The sequence below is a fragment of the Trichophyton verrucosum genome, assembly GCF_000151505.1.
Source record: "Trichophyton verrucosum HKI 0517 chromosome Unknown contig00901_1.f1.exp, whole genome shotgun sequence".
Taxonomy (NCBI): domain Eukaryota; kingdom Fungi; phylum Ascomycota; class Eurotiomycetes; order Onygenales; family Arthrodermataceae; genus Trichophyton; species Trichophyton verrucosum.
In genome coordinates, this window is record NW_003315220.1 from 52,091 (window position 1) to 76,220 (window position 24,130).

Sequence of the window (24,130 nt, forward strand, 5' to 3'; positions counted from 1 at the left end):
TCACAGCTGGACACCATAACTAAGAGAAACCATCGTCAGGCCGCTTTCTTTTCTTTTATCGCCGGTAGTGGAACGGACTAGGCTGCCCTTCTAGTCCGCGCGAGAGCTATTTCTTCTCCATGCGCTCCTGGCGACACACCTCATTTTCATCCCAACTTCAATCATCTGGCGGTTTGTGGCCAAGTTTTGCGAACTGTAGTTATATAGTTCGTCTATCGTGTGGAACATGAAGCTCCCTGCTGGAATGTAAGTCACTTGCATAAGTTTCTGCATCAACCATGCTCTTCCTCTGCCTTACCCTCGGACTGAATGACTGATCACATTCGTCTTTCGCGTCTTGAGCATTTATTTAAGCTCTCGATTTATACCTCATGTCTAACTCCTCGAGATAATCCATTCTATCTCCGTCTATATAGATTACAAAAATAGGGCTTATCGAGTTTTTCCTACCCGTTCGTATATATATCATAATAAACCAGTGACAATGGCATCCTCGCCGTCTGTTCATTCGAGTCCATCGAAATCTCACAGTCCTTCACAACGCCCATCGCCTCCTCAAGAAGTACCGGAGTCCGACAACCCTCACGGCAATCCGCTGGTATGTTCATGGACATCCAAGGACAAGGAAGAGGATGCTGATGCCGTCCCACTAGGAAGTGGATGATGACCATGATTCGGATTTTCCAGATGACGAGTAAGGAAGGTCCCGATAATATAAGCATTGGCACGTTTATACTGATAATTCTGGCTGTTGTCAATTTAGCAGCGCAAGCGATACAACGTCAATAAAAACGGACATTTGCGCTTATAGATTCGAGAACGGCAGAAGATACCACGCATATAAAGCTGGTGCCTATTGGTATGAGCTGTTAGCAGACCGTATGATGTGGTACATATTCTGATATGTTTTCTTGCAAGGGGACCCAACGATGATCGGCAAAATGAGCAACTCGATATCGCGTACGTCTGTGGGACCTCTTATCACTATCAGCAAATTGATTTACACGCTAACAAATCTCTTAGGCATCATATGTTTTTGCTTTTATTAAACGGGAGACTTCTCCTTGCCCCGATCGACGAGAATATACAGGTATATGTCCCTTAGAGACACAGCTTTGGGTGGCGCAATCATATTAACTATATTTCAGACTGTTCTTGACCTTGGGACCGGCACGGGAATAGTATGTACTGGTTATCTCCTCTGCTTCTGACTCTCTCACTGACTTTTTTATTTGATAGTGGGCCATGTAAGCTCCTTAAAAATGAGTCGCAGCACCATATGAGCGGTTGTCTAATAGGCATACTCAGTGATTTTGCCGACGAATATCCTTCCGCTGAGGTTATCGGACCGACCTATCTCCAATTCAGCCTGCCTTTGTCCCACCAAACCTCCGCTTCGAAATCGATGATGCGAGCGAAGATTGGACATTTCCGGAGGACCACTTCGATTTGATACATATTCGTGCCCTTTATGGCGCGATATCAGACTGGCCAAAACTTTACTCCCAAGCTCTTAAGTACGGTTTTAATTAATCGCAATATATGGACACTATAACTGTGCAACTCTAACGGTCGTACAGGCATCTGAAACCTGGCGCATGGTTTGATCAGATCGAGATGTCAATAGAATTCCGATCAGACGATGGAACCGTTACTGACGACCATGTGCTCGCAGTATGGTCGCGGACGTTTATTGAAGCTGGTGAAAGGATTGGCAAGACCTTCCGTATCGCTGATTTAGCCAAAAAATATATGGATGATGCTGGCTTCGAAAATGTTGTGGAGACGAGGTTCAAACTCCCCGTAGGAGGCTGGGGGAAAGACAAACAGATCAAGCGGCTCGGCCAGTGGAATCTTCTCCATTGCGAAGAGGGCATTGAAGGCTGGGCCATGGCCTTACTTACCAGAGTCATGCAGGTATGTCGTTGTCCAGATTTCTTCTTTTCCCCATCTGCCGCCCCAGGTGTCCAAAATTTTGACTTTCGCCATCTCCTCCAGTGGACTTATGAGGAGGTCCAAATATTTTTAGCTAAAATGCGGGCCGGGCTTCGCGACCCGAAGACCCATGCATACTTCTATGTGTAAGTTCGCTTCCCTGTTTGCCCCAAAACTCTTTTTTCCGCCTTCCCCTCCTATCTTGACCACGATACAGGAGGGATGCGAGTTGTTGCACCGTCGTTGTCAGCGAACCAACGTGCTCACATTTCCGTAGTGTCAGCGTCTACGGCCAAAAGCCCTACTCTGCGCGACCAACCGCTTTATAATCCTTCTTTACACATAAGGTTCGGCATACTTTCTTCTTCTCAACCTGGGAGGTCTTTATCATGGGAGGACACCAACCGACGATCAAGTTATTCTTTCAGCTACAAGTCCCACTTTTGAAGAGTTCGCTCTGCCTTCGAACCCCAGAGAGACCATCTGTACTTACTTTACAGAGTAAAGTCGTTTTCCATAATTCGACATACTCAGCTGTACGTCATCTGTCGTATTATTCGTGAATATAGCAGTAATTTCCTTCGCACGGACGGCTTATTTGAGAACATAAAAGCCAGAACTTAGGCTGACATATACACCCCTAACAGTGCACCAATGCCACAGACCATTAAAGTAGCCCCGAGGCTAACGAATACGGAGTGCTCACAGACGGCGATAAGCAGATCATGAGGATATATAAATCTATGACGTTTATCGAATCCGTCACCTTTTTCTAGATGTCACCTTTTAGCCCGTATTCAAATTGAAAGATGGCATGTGTGGATCCGAAATACGATGTGGAAATCTGTGAAGAATATCAAACTCCAGCGGTGATTGCTAACTTGGGCTAGTAATATGAAGCCCGGCGGCCAATTTCGACGGTTCATCTGTTCACCTGGCGCAAAAATGGCTGAATTGGCGCCTTGAGGGTATGGGCTTGGAACATCTCCCCATTCCCTTCCCCGGCATGCCAACCAACGAGCTTCGCTCCACTGAAGGGTTGTAATTTCAACCCAAACCCTCTCAATCATGCCTTCATCTTTCGCGTCCCGCTCCCTTTTAAGGTTCGATATCATTACTTGTGACAGGGTGGTTGGTTCTTGAAATGTATACGGAAGAGTATAAATTGCGGGCCAGCTTGACAATCTTAGTCTCGTCTTGCTCCCTGACTTATTTAATACTGCATATGTTAATGTTAATGTTTGCACCTGCTGTAAGATGACGGATCTCTCTGCGGTCTCCCAGAGACAGACGATATCATAACGTCGTTGGAGTGAAACCATGGCTGGCTTCACTGGCTATTTACTTGATCCTTCCTCTCTCACCATCCTTGCCACCGTAGCAGGATTGGGCACTATTGTTTGGTTTGCAGCAGTTGTTATATATCGAATCAATTTCCATCCATTGGCACATATTCCTGGCCCATTCCTTGCCCGAGCGACGCACTTATACTCCTTTTATTTCAATGGTATATTGGATGGGAAGCTATACCTTCAAATCGATAAGTTGCATGAAATATATGGTATGATTCGTTCCTGGTATATATACAAATATGAGAAGTCGAAACCGAGCTTACTGGAGTATTATGTAGGCCCTGTGATCCGGATAACTCCTGATGAGATCCATTTGAGCAACCCAGAGAACTATGATAAGATATATCATGTCGGGACCCCATATAACAAGAGTGCCCCTTTTTACGATGCATTCGGCGTGGACAAGGCGACCTTCACAACCGCCGACAATAATGTTCACCGAATGAAGCGAGCAGCCTTCAACCCGTTCTTCTCTCGAAAGCGTGTCCTTGAACTTGAGGGCATCGTTCAATCGAAGGCCAAAACTCTAGTGAGGCGCATATCGACTGCTCTCAAGACCTGTGGGGGAATAGATCTCCATCACGGGTTTCGAGCAATCTCAATCGATGTCATTAGTGACTATGCCTTTGACAATTGCTACAACTTTCTAGAAAAGGAGGACTTCGGCGCGCCGTTTTTCGACATGATCCGAGGTTTTGGCCCGATGTTTTGGTTTTTCCAGCAGTTCCCCGTTTTGCGGCCTATCTTGCTTGGAGTACCGCCATGGGTGGCCCATTTGACGAGCCCATCCTTGACACGCATGTTGCAGTTCCATCAGGTAAGTCTCCCCATGTAGAAACAGTATGGCCATTACGCTGAAACCGGCTTTAGAGCAGCCGAGAACAGGTGGTCAGAGTGAAACGTCAGGTGGAGGCCAACGAGAAGCCCGAGCGGACCACTATTTTTCACCAATTCTTGAACCCGGAGTTCATGAAAGAAATCCCGACAGTTGAACAGCTGAAGGACGAAGCATACATTGTTGTTGCTGCTGCTGCTGACACAACAGGAAATGCCATGACAATAGGACTGTACAATACCGTTTCATCACCGAAAATATACGCAGCAGTAACCGCTGAACTGCGCGAGGCATTCCCTGATCCAAATGGAGATATCGACTTCGTCACCCTGGAGAAATTGCCGTATTTTGTTCGTCATTACCCCTTGTTTTTCTTTTATTTTCGTTTTCGTTCGAGCATCACCGCTGATAACAGGTACCATGAGATATAGACTGGTATAATCAAGGAAGCTCTGCGGTGAGTGTGACCGCTAGTTATATGCACCAAGACAGCAACTAACAGGGTATATCAGCTTATCATTTGGTGTTGCTGGGCGTCTCCCCAGAGTGGTACCAGAATCCGGTGCCGAGTTTGATGGGTATAAAGTACCGGCCGGCGTAAGTACTCCGTCCCCAAACCCCAGACCACCCCGTCCCTCCTAGGGGCAAATGACAGCCAGCGCCCTAACTATTTATCCAGACAACCGTGGGCATGAGTTCATGGACTATGCATCGAAATCAAGACATTTTCCCTGACCCTGACAAATTCGATCCCTCGCGCTGGCTAGATCCGAAAGTCAGCGCCGAGCTTGAAAGGTATCTCGTGGCATTTAGCAAAGGATCCCGCGCCTGCGTTGGCATGCAGTAAGTTTTACCAAAGCCTTTGCGTACTCGTTTTCTTTCCTTCATGCGGCCCACCAGTCTATCTGCAGCGTCCGTCCCCGGCCAATTATATAATGGCTGCCTGGGCTCCGTCTGTGTGCATATACATGGCTAACATTCTCGTTCCTTTTTTTCCTCCTTGCGCCCAAATTCCAGACTTGCTGCCTGTGAGCTTTATGTCACTCTCGGCAGCGTGCTGCGCAACTTTCCAGATTTGACCATCAAGCCGAAGACAAGGGAAGAGCTGCTGTATATGGACTACTTCTCATCCTATCACCCGGAAAAGTACAACAAGTTCTACTTCGAACTCCCGAGCAGCAAGGCGGAAGCATGATCGTTACGCCGCTGCCCATTACTGCCTTGGGTGCTACGGTCTTTCCCCTCAGACACACCCTGGTATTTGTGGCAACGTTGGCGTGAGATAGTACTCGATCAATAACTCTTACGGGGAATGGCAGCGCAGCCCCGTGTCTGGATCACTCGTTTGCTGTTCTGATTTCTTTTTCGTATGTCGTGTAACTGCTGCATTGTATATCAGTTTGGGGGCACCTCAATACCCAATCGTACTCATGCTGTCGAGTCAGTTCATGGGACATGGCGATAATCTTTTTGTTGCGGAAATACAACTCGAAAATATCACCAGCTGGCTACCTATCTTCTCCGTATTCGTATCCACGGCGAAAACCTCATCTTGAGGCGGCCGTGGCAATTGCAGCATCTCCGGTGTCGTAGTCTAATGGTCATGATAACTCGTTGTGGAACACAAGCAAAGCCGAGTTGGTCCCGGTTCGATTCCGGGCGATGCCACATCTTCAAGTAACTATGTATGCCTGCCAGCCTTTGGGTGGACTGGCTCCAGTCTTTTTTTTTTTTCTCTTCATTTTGTTGATGTCAAAGTATGCATATGCAGAATTTGCTGTGTTCTAAACAGACGGTTTTTCGGCGATCTTTTAAGTTTTGTGGCTCCAGCAACTTTTTTAGTTGCTTCTTTGGAATCTTTAGCGCAACGCTGCAATTGACCCCCATCTTATATTGATGGCCGCCATGTCAAGATGATCAGTGAGTGGGTGTGAGGACCAATGAATATGAAAAGTACATCGCCATTGCGCTGGATATTCACAAGTAGAATTGTTGGGATACTAACTATTTACATCCAGGGTAGAGCAAGGAAATTTTCTGCCTATCAGTCAGTTACCCAGACTTCGTTCAAAGTCAGGCAAGGCCCATTTAACCATCCATTCTGATTGTAGCACTTGCAATGCTGTCGGTCGTTCCTCGGGTCGGAATGCTAGCATTTGACGCATTAAATTGAGAAACGCAGTTGTTTCCTCTTCGCTGAATACACCGTTTGGTTGTATCTTTCGTCGATATTTCTGAACTCCTTCCTCAAAAGCCTGGTCCAATGGAGGCCAAACTTCCCTGCCCTGTGTGGGTTTCCCATTCTCGTCGAAGTACTCATGTCGTTCATCCCATCGCTCCCACCATTCCACGGGCATGGGCCCAAGTACTTCGATGTGCTGCTTTGTCACGCTATCTGGTGTTGCGAATTCACAGCTCCAAATAGCTTTCATACCTACTATCTCCCAAATGGCTACAGCCAACCCCCATATGTCAGCTGAGTATGACATTGGGGCATCCGGTTCAAAACGTGCCTCCGGAGGCCTTAGGTGTAGCGGTGTATGGCATTCTTTTCCCAAACGAGGTTCGGACGTAGGAGAATATGCTTCCCCAAAGTCGCTCAGCAGTACATGGGAATCATTTAGCGTAAAATCCTCGGCATACTTGCCGAAACTGATGGGAATCACTGCTTGTGCTGGGGCATTAGGTGGAAGAGGGGCACCATCACTTCTGGTAATCGGTACAGTCTCAGGCTTTCCGTATTCTTCATAAAATTTGTCGACTGAGAGATTGTCAAAACTGGATGGGAGTTTTGCTAGGACGTTTCGCAAATGTATGTCTATAAATTGCTTAGAACGAGGCTATTCAATTGATGATCTCCCAATTACTACATACCTCCATGAACAAAACCTCGTGAGTGGATAGAGGCGACCGATAGTGTAACTGCAGCGGACAATGCTCGCGCTACGTCAATATGGAATAAACGGCTATACGATGCCTCCCGGAGGTTGCATTGGGCAGGGGTCATTGCATAGCATGGATGCGTCCCATTCGGTCCATGTATCTTGAATTCATCAAGAGGTACAGGTATCGAGCCATGAGCGTAGTTTCTGAGTCTGTCTGATAAGCTGGATGATGTAGATTCCGAAGCTGAAGTCGAAAGTTCCCGGAGCACTCTTGTTTCGCGTGGAAGAGAGTCTGCAATCCCAACCTTGAGAGCAACATAGCGCTCTAACAAGCTGTCTTGAGCCAGCCAGATAGTTGCATAGCCCCCAAATCCCAGCTTATCCACAACCCTGTATCTATCATGAAGCACATCTCCGATCATGATGGGGTGATATCCCCCAGGTTGATATTTTCCGAGTGATTCTGCTCCATCAACCCAGTTGTATTCATAACGAGGGGCTTCTACATCCGTTTCACCGGCTGACAGCATCTTGAATGTTGATATAGAGAATGTACGTCTCAAGCGAAAAGAGTTAAAGCGCAAAGAATGGCCAATACGCGCTGGGAGTATGGCACAAGATGAGACAGCCTTCGGTCGTAAGCTGAGTAGTGTGGATGCCATTGACTAACGATCGCAAATAACATGCGCAGAGTAACAGGAATAGCCCCTCACAGACACTCACTTTAGTAATGGCGAAACCCGGGTTTCAGAAGCGCTCTCCAAGATGCATGAATATTCTCTGCCTCGCATTTATGGAAAAAAGTGGAAGTCGGGGACAAAGTTCCGGGCGCTAATTAAGCATATATGATTGGCTGACCAATCAACCCTCTCTCAGACATCACATCTTGGCATCCGAAACTCAATTTGGTTGGTTATCAACAAAGAACCATCAGATGCAAATGAACGGGTGTTGCGCTGCCAATGCCGGAAGATTGGGGGCCATATTTCTGGCTTTGTGCCAGAGGTGTAATTTGAGTAGATATATAGCTGAGATGATTGCCACCAATCTTTTGCAGTTATTCAACTAAATAACCACTGAACTTCCCCTCAATACACAATATCATCTCAAAACCCGAACACCATGGCAGCCACAAGTGCAGTGAGCTTTACCCGGTACTTCTTTTACGTTGGTAATACAATTAGTGCAGAATCCAAAAGATCACTGGTTGCCCTAGCCTATGCAACTGCTCGAACCATGGAGGTAGCTCCGGAGGCTGTTCTCGTCCGGTAAGTTGTCAATCCACACTACCTAGTTAGTAAGGGCTTCACATATTTTCTTGTGAAATGTATTGCAATGGAATACTAATTCATAATGCGTGGTCTGTAGCTCGGACATACATGACACTACTACCATTGAAGGCAAGCATGTGAAGGATCCTAAAGGATGGCACGGGACTTTCGCCTTCAAAAATGGAAATCACGTCCAGCAGGAGTTCCATGTGGCGTCCCATGGGTATACCAATGGAAAACGGGATTTTGTCCTAAAGGAGGCGACTCATGCCTCTCCTAAGCCAGATAACACTCCACGAGGTGCAAAAGATTCGGGAAAAGTCGTGTGGCCACAGGAGCATCACCTTGAAGAATATGTTGACAGCCCCATTGCCTACTCCCATCTTCCCCAAAAGCCCTGAAGGCATCTAGTAAACCATACTGCAATACCGGTTAACTAGCTTTGTCACAAAAAACTCCCTCGCGCATTCTGTTTCTATTATTCGCATCCCCCCTATATGTTTTTTTTTCTTATACTGTTGCCTTTCACTTCCTTACTTGCTATAGTTATAGCAACTGCCAGGAACTAGTTAGTTAGTGTTTCAACTAAACTTTAGACGTAACTATTGCCAATCCTCCAATTTAGTCTTATAGCCTTTCCATTGGACTCTTTTAATGTCTCTACTATGTAGCCAATGATTAGAAATAATCGACACTAGCCCACAGAAAGCGATGATAAAGCTGGAGTATAAGTAGTTAATGGGTAGCGAGGTCTGTAGGCCTATAGCCAGTCCATCGACGATAGCTAGAGATGACTGTGTCATTTGATTAAATCTAGACACGATGCAAATTGCAATTCAAATTATATCCTTATTGTTGCCTGTTTGTGTTAGTTGCTTTTTGGTATAACGAGGCCGCAAGGATTTGACAGACAACTGAGTAACTGGTTATTGGTGGCCCCTTGGTGGCCATTAGAAGCTATTTTGGGAGTTTCATAAAAGGAAGATATATTGGCCCTATTTACTCAACAACAACCATATATATCCATGTATAAAGACATATAGCAGCTCTATTCTTCAGGTTATTTACAGTTGAAATCCCTCCAAACGGCAATTAACTTCATCATTATCATATCTACACTACTGTTTAAGTACCCTTAAAACATCCTAGCCATTAGTTGGTAGTGCAGTTAGGCAGGCCCTCTTGCCAGAACTTGAGAGCGTACTCGCGCAAGAAGCTCGATGATCCAAAGTCCTTGTAACTTTGGATATCACTAGCAGAGTACTTGCCACCAAGCTTGTTAAGGGCTGGGATCACGTATTTGGCACCGATATAGTCTACAAAGGCGAGATCGACAACTGTCGGCATGGAGCCATTAGTAGGGAAGGAGGCGTTTGCCTGAATGTCAATGGGCACCTTGAAATACGGGATCTTGGAGTGTGGGGTGTCGTCTCCATCAAGGCCAAAATCATCAGATGTAACGTAGCCGGGATACAACATAGAGGAGTCGATGGTGCGGCGGGTGATGGGCTTGTAGGGCTGGGGAGCCTCGCGGCGCTTGAGCTGAACGAATTCAGGCGAAGGGTTGGCGCAGACCTCATTAGTGCTTAGCTGGGGGGCCATGGGAGAGTATTCCTCGGACCGTCTCTGGTAGGGTCCCTTGTTGAGGGCATTCAGGAGTTCCTTAGCAATGGAGTACGGTACATCAGGCAGATATTGGAACTGATTCTTGAAGGGATAGACGATGTACTCGTCGTCCTTAGTGAAGGGGCCCTTGACGAGGTCGAATCGGACGCCGCCAGTGTTCAGGAGAAGCAATCTTGGCTTATCAGCGCGATCCTCCTTGACAACAACCTTGGCCAACATGTCGATAACAAGCTGGTAAATGTTATTCTTAGCTTCAAAGGGAACACAGGACATGCAGTAGGTCTCAGGGACGCATCCCAGAACGGTAGAGGTGTTGAGCTGCTTGCGAGCATCAGTGATGTCGTGCGTAATCTTCAGACCCTTTTGAGTGTCAAATTGTCGATCCTGAGACTTAGAAGCATGGTAGGCAAAGGTCAAGCGGTTCCAGTCGAGATAACGGCGGGCATAGCGGAGGTCCAATCCCTTGTGTGGATGCTGGTACGGCTGGGTAGAGGTAGTGGCATTTCCCTTGATGGCACGACGAGTGGGATTGGGAACACCTCTTGGTTTCATGCTGCCTCTGAAGGTACGAGAATTGATTCCAGTCATGGATAGCCATCCGAGGGTCTCACAGTATCTTCCGGATCCGAGAGCAGTAGAAGTCTCGTCATAGACAACGAAGTCTCGAACGTGATTGTGTCCACCAAAGGCCTGAATTGGGACACCAGGGCGAAGTTCCTGGATTTTCTGGCGCAGAGTGCGGAGGGTTGGGAATTTGTCATCAGTGCGGGCAGGTGTATGGCCGAAGATGATGAAAAGGTCAACGGGTTTGGGTGTCTTGACGGCATCGATAAACCAGGATTCCTGGACAAGATCTGCAGCTTTAATGACCTTAGAGACGTTGGAGTTACCAGTGAAATCGAAAAGGACGCCAAAGGCCATGACCTTGAGACTATGCTTGGTAGTAAAGTAGCGGTACTTGCTGCCAATGTATTCGTACTTGCCGGTCTCCTTGTTGATGATCTGGACGTTGCTGGTCACGTATCTCTCGCCGTAGACCTTGGAGAAGTTTGCGAATGTCTCATAGGCGACATCGGTCACGTACAGTTCATGGTTTCCGATGCTAAGCAGGTCGTAGTCGACGCGGGAGAAGATCTCGTTGGAGATGACGCCATTGGGCGAGGTAGAGTCACTTAATCCGTTGCCATCGTGCAAATCACCTTTTCCCAATATCAGCCAACACTGGCGACGACGGCAGGAAAGAAGATAATATAGAAGTAGAACATACCGCAGTCGATGAGAAGCAGGTCGACTCGGAGTCGGTCAGCCTTTTGTCTCATATGCTTGACGAACGAGGAATAGTCTCCCCAGTCAGCGCCGTAGTTCTGCTCCTTCAGATGGCCCTCGAGCCATCCGTGGGTATCCGTGGTGTGCAAGAAGTTGATCTGGCCCCATTCGAGAGGTCCCTTGGGTTTCGTGAGCGCTCCCAGAGCTTCAGGCTGCATGCGGCGCACCAGTCTTTTATGCTCTGCCGGCTTGCCTGGCTCGCTGCAGGAGTCGCAGGCGAGAGCTGCGGCCGCACATGCGGCGAGATTGACTAGAGTCGAGAAACGCATCTTGACTCGACCGCACAGCCAAATTGTGTGGTGACAGAACGGCCTTTGCGCTGACAGCTGGCCCAACCACCCAGAACTGGCCGGCAGGGCTTTTATAGCTGCTCGTCAGCAGCCCTTTTCTTTTGGATAATTTCCATTGCATCCTTGACCAGGCCTAAGTAAAGTGGTGATCGGCAGTGCCCGCTCAGCGAGCTAACAAGTTAACTAGTTAGTTAACTAGGTGGCCCAGCGCCGGAACAGGCCTGCGGCGTCGTCGCCATGCCTCGCTGCCTGGGCTGAATTCCCAGGACAGGGCCATAAAAGTTATCAAAAATGCTCAGCAGCATTGCATCTCCCTGTCAAGCATGTCGTATCTATTGGCTGAAAGGCATCGACGCAACCCGTTCTGGATGGAGAACCGTACTTCTGGTCCGAGAGACTAGCAGGCATCCTAGCCGAGACGGACTTTCTGATTCCCACTCTCTGGGCGTTTGAATTGTCCGAGCTGGCTGGCGGGGTCACAGTGCGCTCCTCTGGTGGCTGGCGAGAGTAGAAGTGCAGGTCGACATGCAGGACTGAAATGTTAGGATTATAAGGATATCGCCTCTGTGACACATAAACTAGACATCTAGCTAGTTAAGAATCTTCGAAGTACGGAGTAGTTAAGCAGTGAACTCCTGCCGCAGCGGCGCATGCACAACTATGTAACTTCTCCGCAACAGAAGGCAGCTTATTAGCTGATCAGTTAGTTAAGCTTATAAGCCAAAGAGAGCGGACTGGACACAGCGTCTCCCGCTCTGAAGGAAGTTTGGGCGGGCAGACTCCAGGGGATCCTCAAGGAGTGCTCCATATTGCCAAAGAAATCATTAACTGCATAACTAGTTAGTTAGCTGGCCACTGGTGTGGGCTTTCTCTTTCGGCTCAGTGGCAGCTTTTATGTTAAGGGCGAGCTAGAGGTCGGTCTTGTTTGTCAGCTCGCAAAGTTACCCGCATTTTCTTGATCCATTAACGAGTTAGTTATGCTCAACCTGGCTTTATAGCTGCAAGAAATAATCCTCTCGGAGTTTTGTATTAATTATCCACAACCTGGAGTCGAGTTGTTTGCGCCTCTGAACTAAACGATTGCCCATTACTGATGGCACATGCTGTTTTCCAGGGTGGTCCGGAATCAGCTGTTTGTTTCTACGATGTCAACCAGGGATCCTGCATTAGCTCTTTTGCCGTAGGTCTCTCTTCAGGCATCCAAGTCAGAGCTCGCCGTATGAACTTCAAGAATTTCTCGTTGTTTTCCAGCCGGTTCTCCACGGATTCAAGTGTTCTGCCTTCTGGGATGGGTGCCAGCTCCAGCCATTCACCTAGATTTATTTAATATACCAACGAACCAGGAAAGGCTCTCTCGGATGGTTAACATACCTTTCTCACCCCAGAAATCAGCTCGTCGCTCAGGGTTCTTGGCCAAAAATTCAGCTGGCGGAGGACCCAGGGCTGCAATCATCTCAGCAAAATGGACCGCATCATACGCCTGGCCATCCTCTTCATCTCGAGCTGTAAAGAGCCTCTGGCACCCGAGCAAGTCCCAGGCCTTGCGAAAGGGATGTTAGCTGGTCAATTATTTAGTACTATAGCGATGGAAGGAAACATACTGTAAGCCCAACACTCCAGATATCAACTGGATAACTCCAGCCTACATATAGTAGAACCTCAGGAGCCCTGAATTCAAGTGGCATAATATCTCCGCCATGGGGCCCTGGGCCAATTCTTGCCTCTCCAAAGTCAGATAACAGCATTGGCCCCTCTTTGGGTTTGCCTAGTCGCGACATATAGATAGTCCGAGAGTCCGAAACCGGCTTGCGAGGAACAGGCGAATCAAATTCCATCTTTTCGAGAACTTGGAGTACATTGTTATCATACAAGCCCAGTAGCAAGTTGCCAGGATGTATATCTAGTGGTAGTGAGCAAATGCAATGTCTGCCGTCTTCCAGGAAGAATACAAACATACCGGTGTGAACGACCCCTGCGCGGGTGTGGAGGAAAACTCTACAGCCTTAAGGAGCTCAATAGTAGCCGCCTTGACAAAAGATTCTTCAAAACCATTGGGAAAGAAGACGGTCTTCATATCACGGAGGCTCATCTGTGATGCTTCACAAACTAAAACGGGATGTATACCATGGGGCCCAGCTAGTTGAAAGGTGCTCAATACTCGTCGTATGTTTTGTCGTTCATATTGTGATTTAGTATTTGTAAGATGGCGAGAAATATGATCGTAAAACGGAGGTTCCCTGAGGTATTTAGACGTATGCATATATACCTTTAACGCTACATATTCATGACGCCTACAGCAGTTAGATAAGGTTATCACAGCCAAGTACTTTAAACATAGGGAGTGGGGAGAAACATGCCTGAGGTCCCTGGCCAACCAAATAGTCGATGATGAGCCAAATCCTAGCTTCGCAATCACTTGGAAACGGCCTTCAAAAACCTCTCCGAGTTTAACGGGATAAAATCGATCGGCTTTATAGTCAGGGATCGCCTCCTCTTCAATAGCTATATTTGAGTCAACGACCTGGAAGCCGTTGGTGGGAAACAACCGCCGCCTTTCAGGAAGCTTAGGAAGAAATGATTTTAGAGAAGAAGAAATGCTAGTCCATAGAAAACGCCTTGTTCTCGTTGCCGGATACACTGGAAGTTGCCAGGTAATTGGTCTTGAGTAAGCTGATAATCTTGTCAAATGAAGAGTATTAATCATAGCTTTAGAGCATATATATCTTCAGATATCATAAAACATGCATTCAGAACTTGTAACAATGTCAAAAGCAACCACTCCATCTCCAATTTACATATTGCCCAAACGTCCACCACTTGATTGTTTGTGGTTGAAAGTTGGGTGTACGGAAAAAGCAAAAATAAACGCGAGAAGCGCGTGTTCACGTGACTGATTAATTGAGTTCAATCTATTAGATAAGCCCGGCTGGACCTCGGCTCAAAAAGACTTTGGATGAAACCAAAAGGCGAAAGGAAAATTCACGGGCGCCGGCTCGGACGCGGCGATAATGGCAGGCCTGGTCAAGAATAAATATCGAGCCGGTCGTCTGTATCTGGCCTCCTTGGCCTGCCATTTGTCTTGTACTGCCGGTGGATATCGAAGGAGATTCTGAGAGAAGAAGTGGTTAGACAATGGGTGCAACGATATTTGAAGCGCCCCCTCACGACCCTTCAAAGTCGCAAATCGAGAATGTCCTCGAGCTAACGCCAGTGACAGATCTCGGCCCGGTGCGTACAGTCTTCAGGTGTCCAAGGTGCTGCCTATTCTTGATGGAATCGAATGGGCTAACGGTTTTCTGTCTTAACAGGATGTGTTTACAAACACCAGGCCCCTCTGGCATCCTCCTGGCGCTCGAGGGATATACGGGGGCGCAGCCATAGCCCAATGTCTATCTGCAGCTCAAAAAACGGTTCCGCCTGATTTCTACCCCCATAGCATGCATTGCTACTTTGTCCTTTCGGGAGATTCACAGTTACCGGTGCTATACCACGTTGAACGAGTTCGTGATGGGAGGAGTTTTGCTACCCGAACGGTCCAGGCACGGCAACAGGGGCGGCCCATATTCACCACAACCCTTAGTTTTGACCGTGAAGGAAGTTGGGGAAAGAAAGAGATCAAGCATACCAGGAAGAAACCCGATGTTCCCTTGCCCGGGCAGCCAGATGGGCTTGGACGAGGCCGAGGCCCATTCGAGTCGAGACGGGTTGGAATAACAAACAGTACGCGAACATCCGGTGACAGTGCCGCATTTTATCCCACCTACTAGCGGATAACTAGTGGTTATGCATAACCTTGTATATGCTTAATGGCTAATGACATGGATTTGAAAATAATAGGAGATTCCCCCCACGCTGCGGACAGGTCCTTGCAACTGTACAACAAGGCCCGGGGCACGATATCTGCAGAAGGTGGCAGACAAGCCCATCTGACGGCCTTAGCGTACATGTCAGATAGCTATTTCATTGGCACCGTATCCAGGGTCCACAATATCCGCCGCTTCTCATCTCCAGGGGCTATAGAAAGGGCCGCTGCAGCGCTAAAGAAAGAAGTGGGTGGCGAAGAGGAGCTAGCTAAAAGATACCTTACGGACCTAGCCGAGCAAGAGGAACAAGAATTAAAGCTATCAAAACAGACCTCAGATGACCCCAATATGGAAGTAGGCATGATGGTCAGCTTAGATCACACGATATATTTCCACGACAGGCGGGCGTTCCGTGCAGACGAATGGATATTCTCAGAAATGAGAACTCCATGGGCCGGGGCAGGCCGAGGCCTTGTCCTGCAGCAGATGTGGGCTCAGGATGGCTCCCTGATCGCGACATGCGTGCAAGAGGTAACTAAAAAGATTCATAATCTCTGCTATATTTCTTTTTCTATCCGCCCTCTCTCTCCAAATCTCAAAGCACCCTTGCAAAGTACTAGACCAGACGGCTGACCATTCGATGCAGGGAGTCGTTCGACTTAAGCAAGATAAGCCCCCAACAAGCAGCAAACTATAATCCGGTCGACAGTGTTTTTTCTCTTTACCGTGCTACACGCCTTTAATTCCAAGGTAATGCATGTGGCATAGGTACCCCCTTCGTCTTCGTTTCTTGTTACTTATAGGGCGTCTCTTTCCCCGCAACCACGTATATAGAGGGTGTTTTCAATTCAATCTTGTATGTATCCTTTTTTCACGCACGTCATTCGAATATAATTCTTTATACGGACTTCCTCCCACTACTTGACTCTGTCGACCTAGCATCACAGGGTCTCGTTGGCAGAGCTTCATGAAATAACAAATTCAAAATACCTCCCTTTCCTCCATTGATACATGCCCCATTCCGATACCATGCAGCAGATAAAAGACAGGGGAAAAAAGAGAGAAAAAAAAAAAAAAAAAAACCGCCCAGATTTATGATTCAACTTGAAATATCCAGATGTTCAACCCAACGAGAAGAAAAAGGGGGTTGATACCATGCATGCCTGCTTTGTCAGCAAGCTACGTCATAGGTAGCTTCCTTCGCCCGGCAAAAGTTCGATATTGTCTCTCCCCAGTGAGAACGACCTTTGTACGCTGCCATGTCTTCAGGCCAGCTCTCGATATCCTTTGCCAGCAGTTGAAGCTCGCCAAGGGGGAGGTCCTCCAGGAACGAGACTGTTGTTTTGACAGTGAAGAGGATGCCGTTGGTTTTCGGAAGACGGTTGAAGGTCTGCCTCTCACGGCGGATCAGGACGCGTTCAGGGGTTGGTACGGTGTGGTCTTGCAGCAGGCCCTCGGGCTGAAAGAAAATAGATTCCCAAGGTTCATCGGGCTGGATAACCTGGACGAAGTAGCTGGAGCGTTCCATGGGCGATTCAGGGGTTAGCCGCGCCATGAACCTGTTTATCAGAACGTCAGCGGGAGTGAACCATGGAAACGGAGCCGGCCCGAACAACCAAACCGAACATCAGGAACTATGGGAAGCCTTACTTGTTCACGGAAAAGGCGATCTGCCGGGCCCATTGTGGTACGGGAGCATGCATCTCGTTCAGCGTCGAGCCCATGCGTGTATTGGCAGACCAACCAATAAGGAATGCACTGGAGGTTGCAGCCCTACACGATATCATCAGCAAGTTGAACACAATTATTTATCGAAAGTGGATAACTAATTTGTTTGATTGATAGACAGATACAACGTACACATAATGGTCACCGCTGTCATTCTTGAGGAGGATGGTCATGTCTTCCATGGCTAGCCTAGCGGCTGCTTCCAGGGGTGGAGTGCTGCTGTTCTCCAGGGAGAACTCTTCTCCCATACGGTTGTTTCTTACGATAGTCCCTGATGCTGACTCTTTGAGTTCAAACATGTCAGGGTATGTCCGGCATAGAAATGAGGACACTTCCTTCAAAGCCTCGTCGCATGCCTCTTTTGCTTCAGGAAGGCACTGTGACACCTCCCGGTTCCTGTTGTTGAAAAGGTTGGCTCGCACTTGATGTCTAGCGTTATAGTTATCGTCAACGACGAGCCAGCCAACTTTGTCCATTCTCTTGAGGCCCATGGTGATTCGGTATTTCGGTTTCTCTCGCACTGGAGCTGGAGATGATACTGGGCCTTGGCCTGAGGCAGAAGAGTGAGGGAGGGTCACTCTCTGGACCTCGTTCTCTGCCTTTTGCTTCTGGGCTCGCCATGAGGAGCGGGACAACCATTTATGTGTCCAGGTCAGAACAATGCAGAAGATGGCCACCAGAGAGGCGGCATTGAAGAGGATGAACATGACGGCCAACGGCTCTCTATTGACAGCGACAGCGGCAATCTCTCATATGAAAATCAATGTTATTGAAGTGAAAGGAAAGCAGTCCAGAGGAGAGCTCGAACAGAATGAAATATATAGAGACTCAGAGTGAAATCCATTTCCATGTGGTCAACGGAAAAGAAAACAGGAAAAGGAACAGGATGCCCGAAGGGATTTTATTGCAACCACGAGCAGAAGTGCCGGAACTCTCAGTCAATATAGCCCAGTCCAGTCACACAGTGAACAGCGTCGGCCCCATTCCCATTGATAGCGAGCTGAGCCACAGGCAGCAATGAATAACCCACCAACGATCCCTATTCGTGAATGTGCGACAAGCACGACTGGGTTAGCAAGAAGACATACGATCATCCATAAGCTTCGTTCTTGGAAACGACAAGAAGCAAAAAGCTTCAAGCCTGTCATCCTATCCTCTTCCCCCTCTCTGCCCCCAACCCGTCCAGAAGGATATATGCTTTAATTGTGGATATATTGTTTTTATTTTCCTGCAGGCAATCGCGCGAAGGTAAAGGGGGTTCCACCGCTGAACTAACTCACGCTTTTCTCACAAGCCCATCATCCATAATCGGTGGCCCAGGGCCAGGGCCCACGGATCCAGATCGTCTGTCCTTGTCCGTGCGCCAATGAAGCAAAAATCTTGGATTTGCAGCCGATGGAGAGGCTCGGAATGTACGGTTGAAAGACCACTGATTGAGCGGTTTTGCTTATGACGCCGACCACGGAGAACAAATTCCACCAGCTCATATCATTGCGACATGGGAATGGTATACGTTGTACGCAAATATTAGTATGCATGGAGTATTATTTGCTATGACTGTCTATGCTCCCTTTTTGCCTTTTTTCGTTCCTTTTTCCCGTCGACACCTCCCAATGGTGGTACTTCCAGGTGGAAGAAGGCCACGCGATCTTTTGATTCCACCCTGGTCCTTCCATCCCCCTTCGACGAAGTATGAAACGGGAGCAAGCTCACGAATGATGACATTAATACAACGCTGACGGTCTTGAATAGATATCTATACGCCTCCTTGCCACATCAATCATTTACGCTCGTGACCGCTTCAATTAACCAGTTAGCCGGCGATACCGAGGACTCACACATACGGTGTATACTTGGACATATCTACGCACCGCACTTGCGCTTTTTATGCCCCTTTGAGTGTGCACAACGGCCAAGCAGCGTTCCATGTCAGTGGGAGGCTTTAGCCCGTATCCACCCCCGCGAGAAATATCCCTGTCCTATATGAAATGGGAAGTATTATCCTCAACTAATATTTCTGCGCAGAGGGCGGCTGTTGTTCGACAAGCCAGGCCTTCGGTCCGGTCATCTATGAATGTGGCTTGTGACACTACGAAGCGCGAACCGAGAGAACTAACTACACTCTGCCTCGAGGGAAGGAAGCAATATCCCCCCTTTCACGACGGGGTCCCTCGACCTCGTAAAGAATGGGAAGTTTGAATTCAAAGTCTGTCGATTATACGGACGATGGATGGCTTTGTTTCTTTCTCAAATTTCTCATTGCTTTTTTGGTCATGACTGTCATGTCCTGCAAGAGATTTTGATGATGCCAGTCTTGAGCTTGGCCGGCGTTCAAGGCCAGCTGACAATGTCACTGATCCATCCTCGTTGGACAAGTTCGAAAGCAGGGATTCGCTGGCAGACAGGTTGTCTGGACCGTTAGACTGTGGAGTGCAGTGGTACTATTGGAAACAGTCATAATTAATTCTGTCCGGAGTCGGTCAACTTTTTGACGTCTCCTGGTACCTTTTGGTGGAGAGAAAAGACCCCCACGATACTCCGTATGGTACAACCAGTTCGGCTTTGGGCGTTTTTTTTTTTTTTTTTTTTTAATACAGTGGCTAGAAGTGGCGGGCACACAGAGAAAAACGCCTTGCAGGGGATCAGGGGATACGTTTCGCGTGGCCTTTTTGGACATGCTGCTTATGATGGGCTGAATGATCGAGCTTGACCTCAAATATTGATTCCACTTCTTTTGTAAAGAAGCGGTCGAGCGGAACTCAAGCAGTTGTGTATTGAATGCCGCTGTCACCGCCGCTGCTGGTCCTGCTTCTCCTCACCTGTGTCTTGTCAGAATCCCATGCCCCTGTTCAGTGCTGCGCCTCGTACTGCATGAACCCCCTCCCCGTCAGACGAAAAAAGAATCCGCCCAAGTGACCACCCAACACGCTTCGAACGGGGAACATCCATCAGCACAATCCAGGGATCCACAAGGTTATGTTGTTTTCGTCTCCATATTGCGGTGTTTAATGCGATTCGTTTTACCGCGGTAGCCGTGGCTGCAACATGTCTGCCCAGGCCCCTAGTCGCTAGCAGCAAGCCACTTGCTGGGCCATGCCAGGTGGTCAAGTGAGCTTTTGCCTGATCCATCGCACGATGAGAAAAGGTAAAGCAGCAGCAGCCAGCTGATGCTCAAAGCACTGTGGCCCGATATTTTCCTGACATCGGCAATAGGAGAAGAACACCTGGAGACATGACAGCTGCAGACTGTCATGCAAATTGGCCAGCACCTAAGAGTGAGCGAATGAGTGAGACAGACGTGGAAGACAGAAAACAGTCGACGAAGAAGATCGAGAAGAGCATCAAGGACGCATTCAACCTGCCTGGGTGCCTAACGCATCCTAGCTACATGGTACATTACATTTATTACCTCAAAGAAGCAAAAAAGGGGGGATACACACCCCAAGGATGAGAAAGGGAGGAGGTCGCGTGTCCGTTATCCAGATAAAGTCAATGCCAGGCAACTCTCGAAGCCAGCACAGCCTTTCCTTCATGATTAATGCAGGGATGATAGCAATATGAAGACGAATGACTGGTTGATTCGGTGTCTCTGCAGCTTTTCCGGCTCTGACATACATCATCTCTTTGCTTTTCCCGCTGCCCCGTCGGCATGTCAATATGTGCTATGTTTTCTGTCTAGTGTCGTATATCATAGCATACCCTTGTGTGCATATTTGTTATTCAACGGGATATCGATACTCTTCTTCACAGGGGAAAGAAGGGGAGGGAGGGTGTAATAACTAGTGCATGGGATGAAAGGGATATGGTCGGTGATTTATGTAAAATTATCGTATGATCGGCGGCAGCGAAGAAGCCTTGGGGAGACGTTTTGCTTCTTCTCTTCTTCTCCCGTCGGGTTGAAGTGCTTATTTCCTTTCGTACATGAGTAGCAAACAATTGGAATAAGAAAGGAGCAGAAGCCGAGAGCAACTATTTGACGTTCGGTGCCTGTAAGGCAGACAGGCACACCGGGAAGAAATACGATGTTAAGAAAAGTGAAAGATTCTTTTTTTTTTATTTGAGTAGGCTAACGATATTGACAGCCGGGCCAGTCGGATCGAAGGGGAAAGGGGTATATAAATCAGTAGGGCGAGGCTGGCTATATTATTTAGCAAAACAGAACGATGGTCGTGGGCTGCGTATAGTAGTAAGTATGCCGTGATATGGTGCTGGTAGATGTCATATATGGCGTGAATGCTGTACGTGTGTTAAGAGATAGGTAGGATGAATCTGCTACCAACTCGGCAACCGGCAAGAAAGAAGTGAGTGAAAGGGGGAAAGGAAGGGGATAAAAATAGATCTATCACGAATAGAAGGGAAGTGAAAAAGAAATGCGAGGCCAATCAATGAGTTAGTATGTAAACCAAGGCGTGATATCAATCCACGGGGAAATGGCCAAGGTGGAAATGCAAAGCCCCCTGTCTCCTATTCTAATGTTTCCTCCAACGTTTTTTTGATAGGACCTCTCTCTCTTCTTCTTCACTCTATTCTCTCGTTCTTATGGATTTTTTTTTGTTGGCCGATTTTTTGCTTTGCATGGATAATATAAAGGGGAGGGACTGGAAGGGGAAGTCGGAACGAAAGATACCCTTTATCGGAATCTTGCTGAACAACGTCCCATGACTTCGCCTTGACAGACGAGTTCAGCGTTGAACTCGCTGCCGTCAAGAGTGAGGTAGATGTCGAAGTACACTCGGTAAAAAGTACCCTGAGGAGTGTCCATGCGTTCAAAATCCTTTTCAAGGTTTTTGCGAGACAGGTCAGATGTTAGGGTGACAACTTCCTTGATCCCTATGATAAGAGCGATATTAGCTGACGATTCAAGAAGAGAAATGGGAGAGAAAAGGTGATAACATACGTGGATCCTTTGTATATTCGGGACAAACATCCTCATCGCACGCGTATAAGATATCCTCGTACATTAGTGTCGCTCCTGGCGCCACCTGTCTGAAGAAGCTGACCTTGACAGGCTCTCCGTTCTTGATACGCTCGCCCTTTTGCACGAATATCTGGCGCGTGTACTTGCATCTATCCTTGCCATCAAGGGACGGGACACGGTACTGTTCAGGGTGGTGACCCTCCTTGAACGGCTGCAGGGTGGCCATCAGATAGTGTCTACGAGCCACGCGGGAGGTAACAACACGCTCTGTGATACCGGCGGTTACTGCACCCTTTACGATAGCGGCGACGGAATCCATGGGGCGGACGACTTTGGACTGATACTGTGGAGGGACGTGGAGTTTTATCTGTTGGAAAAGATACTCTGATGCACCGAATCCACCGACAACAAGGACATTCTACACTATTAATATAGGATTGAACAGTGATGGCATTGGGGAGGACTTACCTGTAGTGGTCTGTTCTGTGCCTGAATGGCAATGATCTGGTTCCTGACCAGCTCCAAAATGCGATTAACAACGGGCTCAAAACACTGCAGAATCTCTTCATTGGTGAAAGTCATGTAGCCTTCTTCGATGCCGGCTTCAGGGAAATCAGCCTCGATACCAACATCAACGGCCCACTTCTGCCCGTTATTTCTGAAATCGGCTTTGATTCTGTTCTCGAAGTCCATGATGCATTTGGCATATACCTTCCCGGCCGTACGTGATCCATCTGGCAGCTTCATCTTTCGGATCTTTGCGCGCAGGATGTTGCTGAAATTACGGTTGAGCGCGGTAGAACCACAGCTGTCGCCGGATCCAGCAGTACACTCGCAGACGCTGAAGGGGGTCTCCTCATCGACTTCGTAGGCGATGAGATCGACTGTACCACCACCACAATCAACGATGAGGATGGCATCATGGATTTTGAGATTGAGTAAACCTGTCTTTGCACAGAACATGGCTGCGGCCTCTGGCTCGGTGATCAAGGTGAGACGATTATCATTTTCATCGCGCAGGAAGCCGGCCTGTATGGCAGCCGCACGGGTAGCAGCTTTTCCAGCATCGTTCCAGATGGCGGGGACGGTCAAGAAGTAGCGGATGTTGCGTTCTTCACGGTTGAAAACTTCGCCCAGAGTCTTCTGGAGCTGGTTGCGCATGGCCCCGCGTAGATGGAAGAGGTAGTCTGCGGCCACATCTATCTCGGATTTGCCTGGCGGTAACGGGGGCAGGTTTATGGGGTCTATATAGGTGTTTCCACCGGAGGACATGAGCTGTAGCTTGAACCATTCGACTTTCTGTACGCCTGCTTTGGGGTATCCGGTGGGAGCGAGTGCGTCTGCGATATCAGGACCCCATCCTACGACTTTTTGATACTGGTCGTAGTATAGAACGGTAGGTATCTATATAAAAAAAAGTTAATGTCAATCTTTGTTTATTTTGATAATTATAGATAAGAGACCTATAAACGAACCTTCTGTTTGGTATGTGTGCCAGCACCAGGCCACTCAGTGATAATGTCCTCCCTGGCCTCAGTATTGGTAGCAAAGGCATAAGCAACACCGGAGAAAGTGGTTCCAAAATCAATACCGACAATCAGCTGGGCCTTGCTGCGCGCCTGGTTGTCGAGCTCCCCGGTATGGCCGCGAAATGGCGCGAGGGGCTGTGGGATGCCATGCCCCTGGCCAGTCGACTGAGGCGGGTAGCCACCATACCCTGGCGGCGGAGGAGCAGAGGACATGCCGCCTCCGGTAGGGTATGGTACGCCCACGCCCGTGTTCAGCGGCGGCGGGTGGTGGGCGAGCTGCTGCGGGTGATGCTGGCCGCCAGGCGGGAGCGGGCTGGCGGGCCTGGGGGCGCCGGGAGCGTATGTGTAGCTGGGCGGGCGGCCGAGATGGTTCTGCGGGTTCATGGGGAGACTGGCGGACGAGGCGTTTGGGTTGGAGGTGTTGCCTGGCGGCGGCGAGGGCTGCGAGGGTGACCCGTTTGGGGGGGTGTTGGTCGCGGTGGTTGTAGGAGCGAGAGAGGAGCCACTCTTGCGCTTGTTTCCAAAACCGAGCTTGAATCGAGAGCTCATGAGATCCATAAAACGGGGGTGTCGAGTAGATGGGAGGGAGGAGAGGAAGAGGGAGAAGGGAAGAAGAAGAAGAAGAAAAGAAA

The 24,130-nt window shown here is 48.4% G+C and overlaps 9 protein-coding genes and 1 pseudogene across 10 annotated transcripts; 5 read left to right on the forward strand and 5 right to left on the reverse strand.

Moving 5' to 3' along the window:
• Positions 1 to 1,617: 1,617 nt before the first annotated feature.
• Positions 1,618 to 2,085, forward strand: TRV_07152 (methyltransferase GliN; the record flags this gene model as incomplete). Its single annotated transcript, XM_003018787.1, has 1 exon — positions 1,618 to 2,085. The coding sequence occupies one exon, from the start codon at positions 1,618 to 1,620 to the stop codon at positions 2,083 to 2,085; it is 468 nt and encodes a 155-aa protein (XP_003018833.1).
• A 1,170-nt stretch (positions 2,086 to 3,255) lies between these two features.
• TRV_07153 (cytochrome P450 pisatin demethylase, putative) lies at positions 3,256 to 5,317 on the forward strand (the record flags this gene model as incomplete). The annotated part of the gene is made up of 5 exons (XM_003018788.1): positions 3,256 to 4,104; positions 4,158 to 4,472; positions 4,597 to 4,719; positions 4,802 to 4,965; positions 5,140 to 5,317. 5 exons carry the CDS (start codon positions 3,256 to 3,258, stop codon positions 5,315 to 5,317), a joined length of 1,629 nt encoding a protein of 542 aa, XP_003018834.1.
• A 388-nt stretch (positions 5,318 to 5,705) lies between these two features.
• Positions 5,706 to 5,790, forward strand: TRV_07154 (annotated as a pseudogene). The gene has a single exon. The product of its transcript is annotated as a tRNA-OTHER (tRNA).
• A 380-nt stretch (positions 5,791 to 6,170) lies between these two features.
• On the reverse strand, positions 6,171 to 7,537 carry TRV_07155 (uncharacterized protein; the record flags this gene model as incomplete). Its single annotated transcript, XM_003018789.1, has 2 exons — positions 6,171 to 6,940; positions 6,997 to 7,537. The coding sequence occupies 2 exons, from the start codon at positions 7,535 to 7,537 to the stop codon at positions 6,171 to 6,173; spliced, it is 1,311 nt and encodes a 436-aa protein (XP_003018835.1).
• Positions 7,538 to 8,129: 592 nt separating this feature from the next.
• TRV_07156 (uncharacterized protein) lies at positions 8,130 to 8,679 on the forward strand (the record flags this gene model as incomplete). Its single annotated transcript, XM_003018790.1, has 2 exons — positions 8,130 to 8,275; positions 8,376 to 8,679. The coding sequence occupies 2 exons, from the start codon at positions 8,130 to 8,132 to the stop codon at positions 8,677 to 8,679; spliced, it is 450 nt and encodes a 149-aa protein (XP_003018836.1).
• Positions 8,680 to 9,430: 751 nt separating this feature from the next.
• On the reverse strand, positions 9,431 to 11,499 carry TRV_07157 (Ser/Thr protein phosphatase family protein; the record flags this gene model as incomplete). The annotated part of the gene is made up of 2 exons (XM_003018791.1): positions 9,431 to 11,103; positions 11,172 to 11,499. 2 exons carry the CDS (start codon positions 11,497 to 11,499, stop codon positions 9,431 to 9,433), a joined length of 2,001 nt encoding a protein of 666 aa, XP_003018837.1.
• Positions 11,500 to 12,660: 1,161 nt separating this feature from the next.
• TRV_07158 (protein kinase, putative) lies at positions 12,661 to 14,224 on the reverse strand (the record flags this gene model as incomplete). Its single annotated transcript, XM_003018792.1, has 4 exons — positions 12,661 to 12,833; positions 12,892 to 13,036; positions 13,122 to 13,420; positions 13,474 to 14,224. The coding sequence occupies 4 exons, from the start codon at positions 14,222 to 14,224 to the stop codon at positions 12,661 to 12,663; spliced, it is 1,368 nt and encodes a 455-aa protein (XP_003018838.1).
• A 733-nt stretch (positions 14,225 to 14,957) lies between these two features.
• On the forward strand, positions 14,958 to 15,956 carry TRV_07159 (acyl-CoA thioesterase, putative; the record flags this gene model as incomplete). Its single annotated transcript, XM_003018793.1, has 2 exons — positions 14,958 to 15,240; positions 15,358 to 15,956. The coding sequence occupies 2 exons, from the start codon at positions 14,958 to 14,960 to the stop codon at positions 15,954 to 15,956; spliced, it is 882 nt and encodes a 293-aa protein (XP_003018839.1).
• Positions 15,957 to 16,494: 538 nt separating this feature from the next.
• On the reverse strand, positions 16,495 to 17,758 carry TRV_07160 (uncharacterized protein; the record flags this gene model as incomplete). Its single annotated transcript, XM_003018794.1, has 3 exons — positions 16,495 to 16,882; positions 16,974 to 17,096; positions 17,184 to 17,758. 3 exons carry the CDS (start codon positions 17,756 to 17,758, stop codon positions 16,495 to 16,497), a joined length of 1,086 nt encoding a protein of 361 aa, XP_003018840.1.
• Positions 17,759 to 21,681: 3,923 nt separating this feature from the next.
• On the reverse strand, positions 21,682 to 24,056 carry TRV_07161 (Hsp70 family chaperone, putative; the record flags this gene model as incomplete). The annotated part of the gene is made up of 4 exons (XM_003018795.1): positions 21,682 to 21,881; positions 21,949 to 22,387; positions 22,438 to 23,373; positions 23,445 to 24,056. 4 exons carry the CDS (start codon positions 24,054 to 24,056, stop codon positions 21,682 to 21,684), a joined length of 2,187 nt encoding a protein of 728 aa, XP_003018841.1.
• Positions 24,057 to 24,130: the final 74 nt, after the last annotated feature.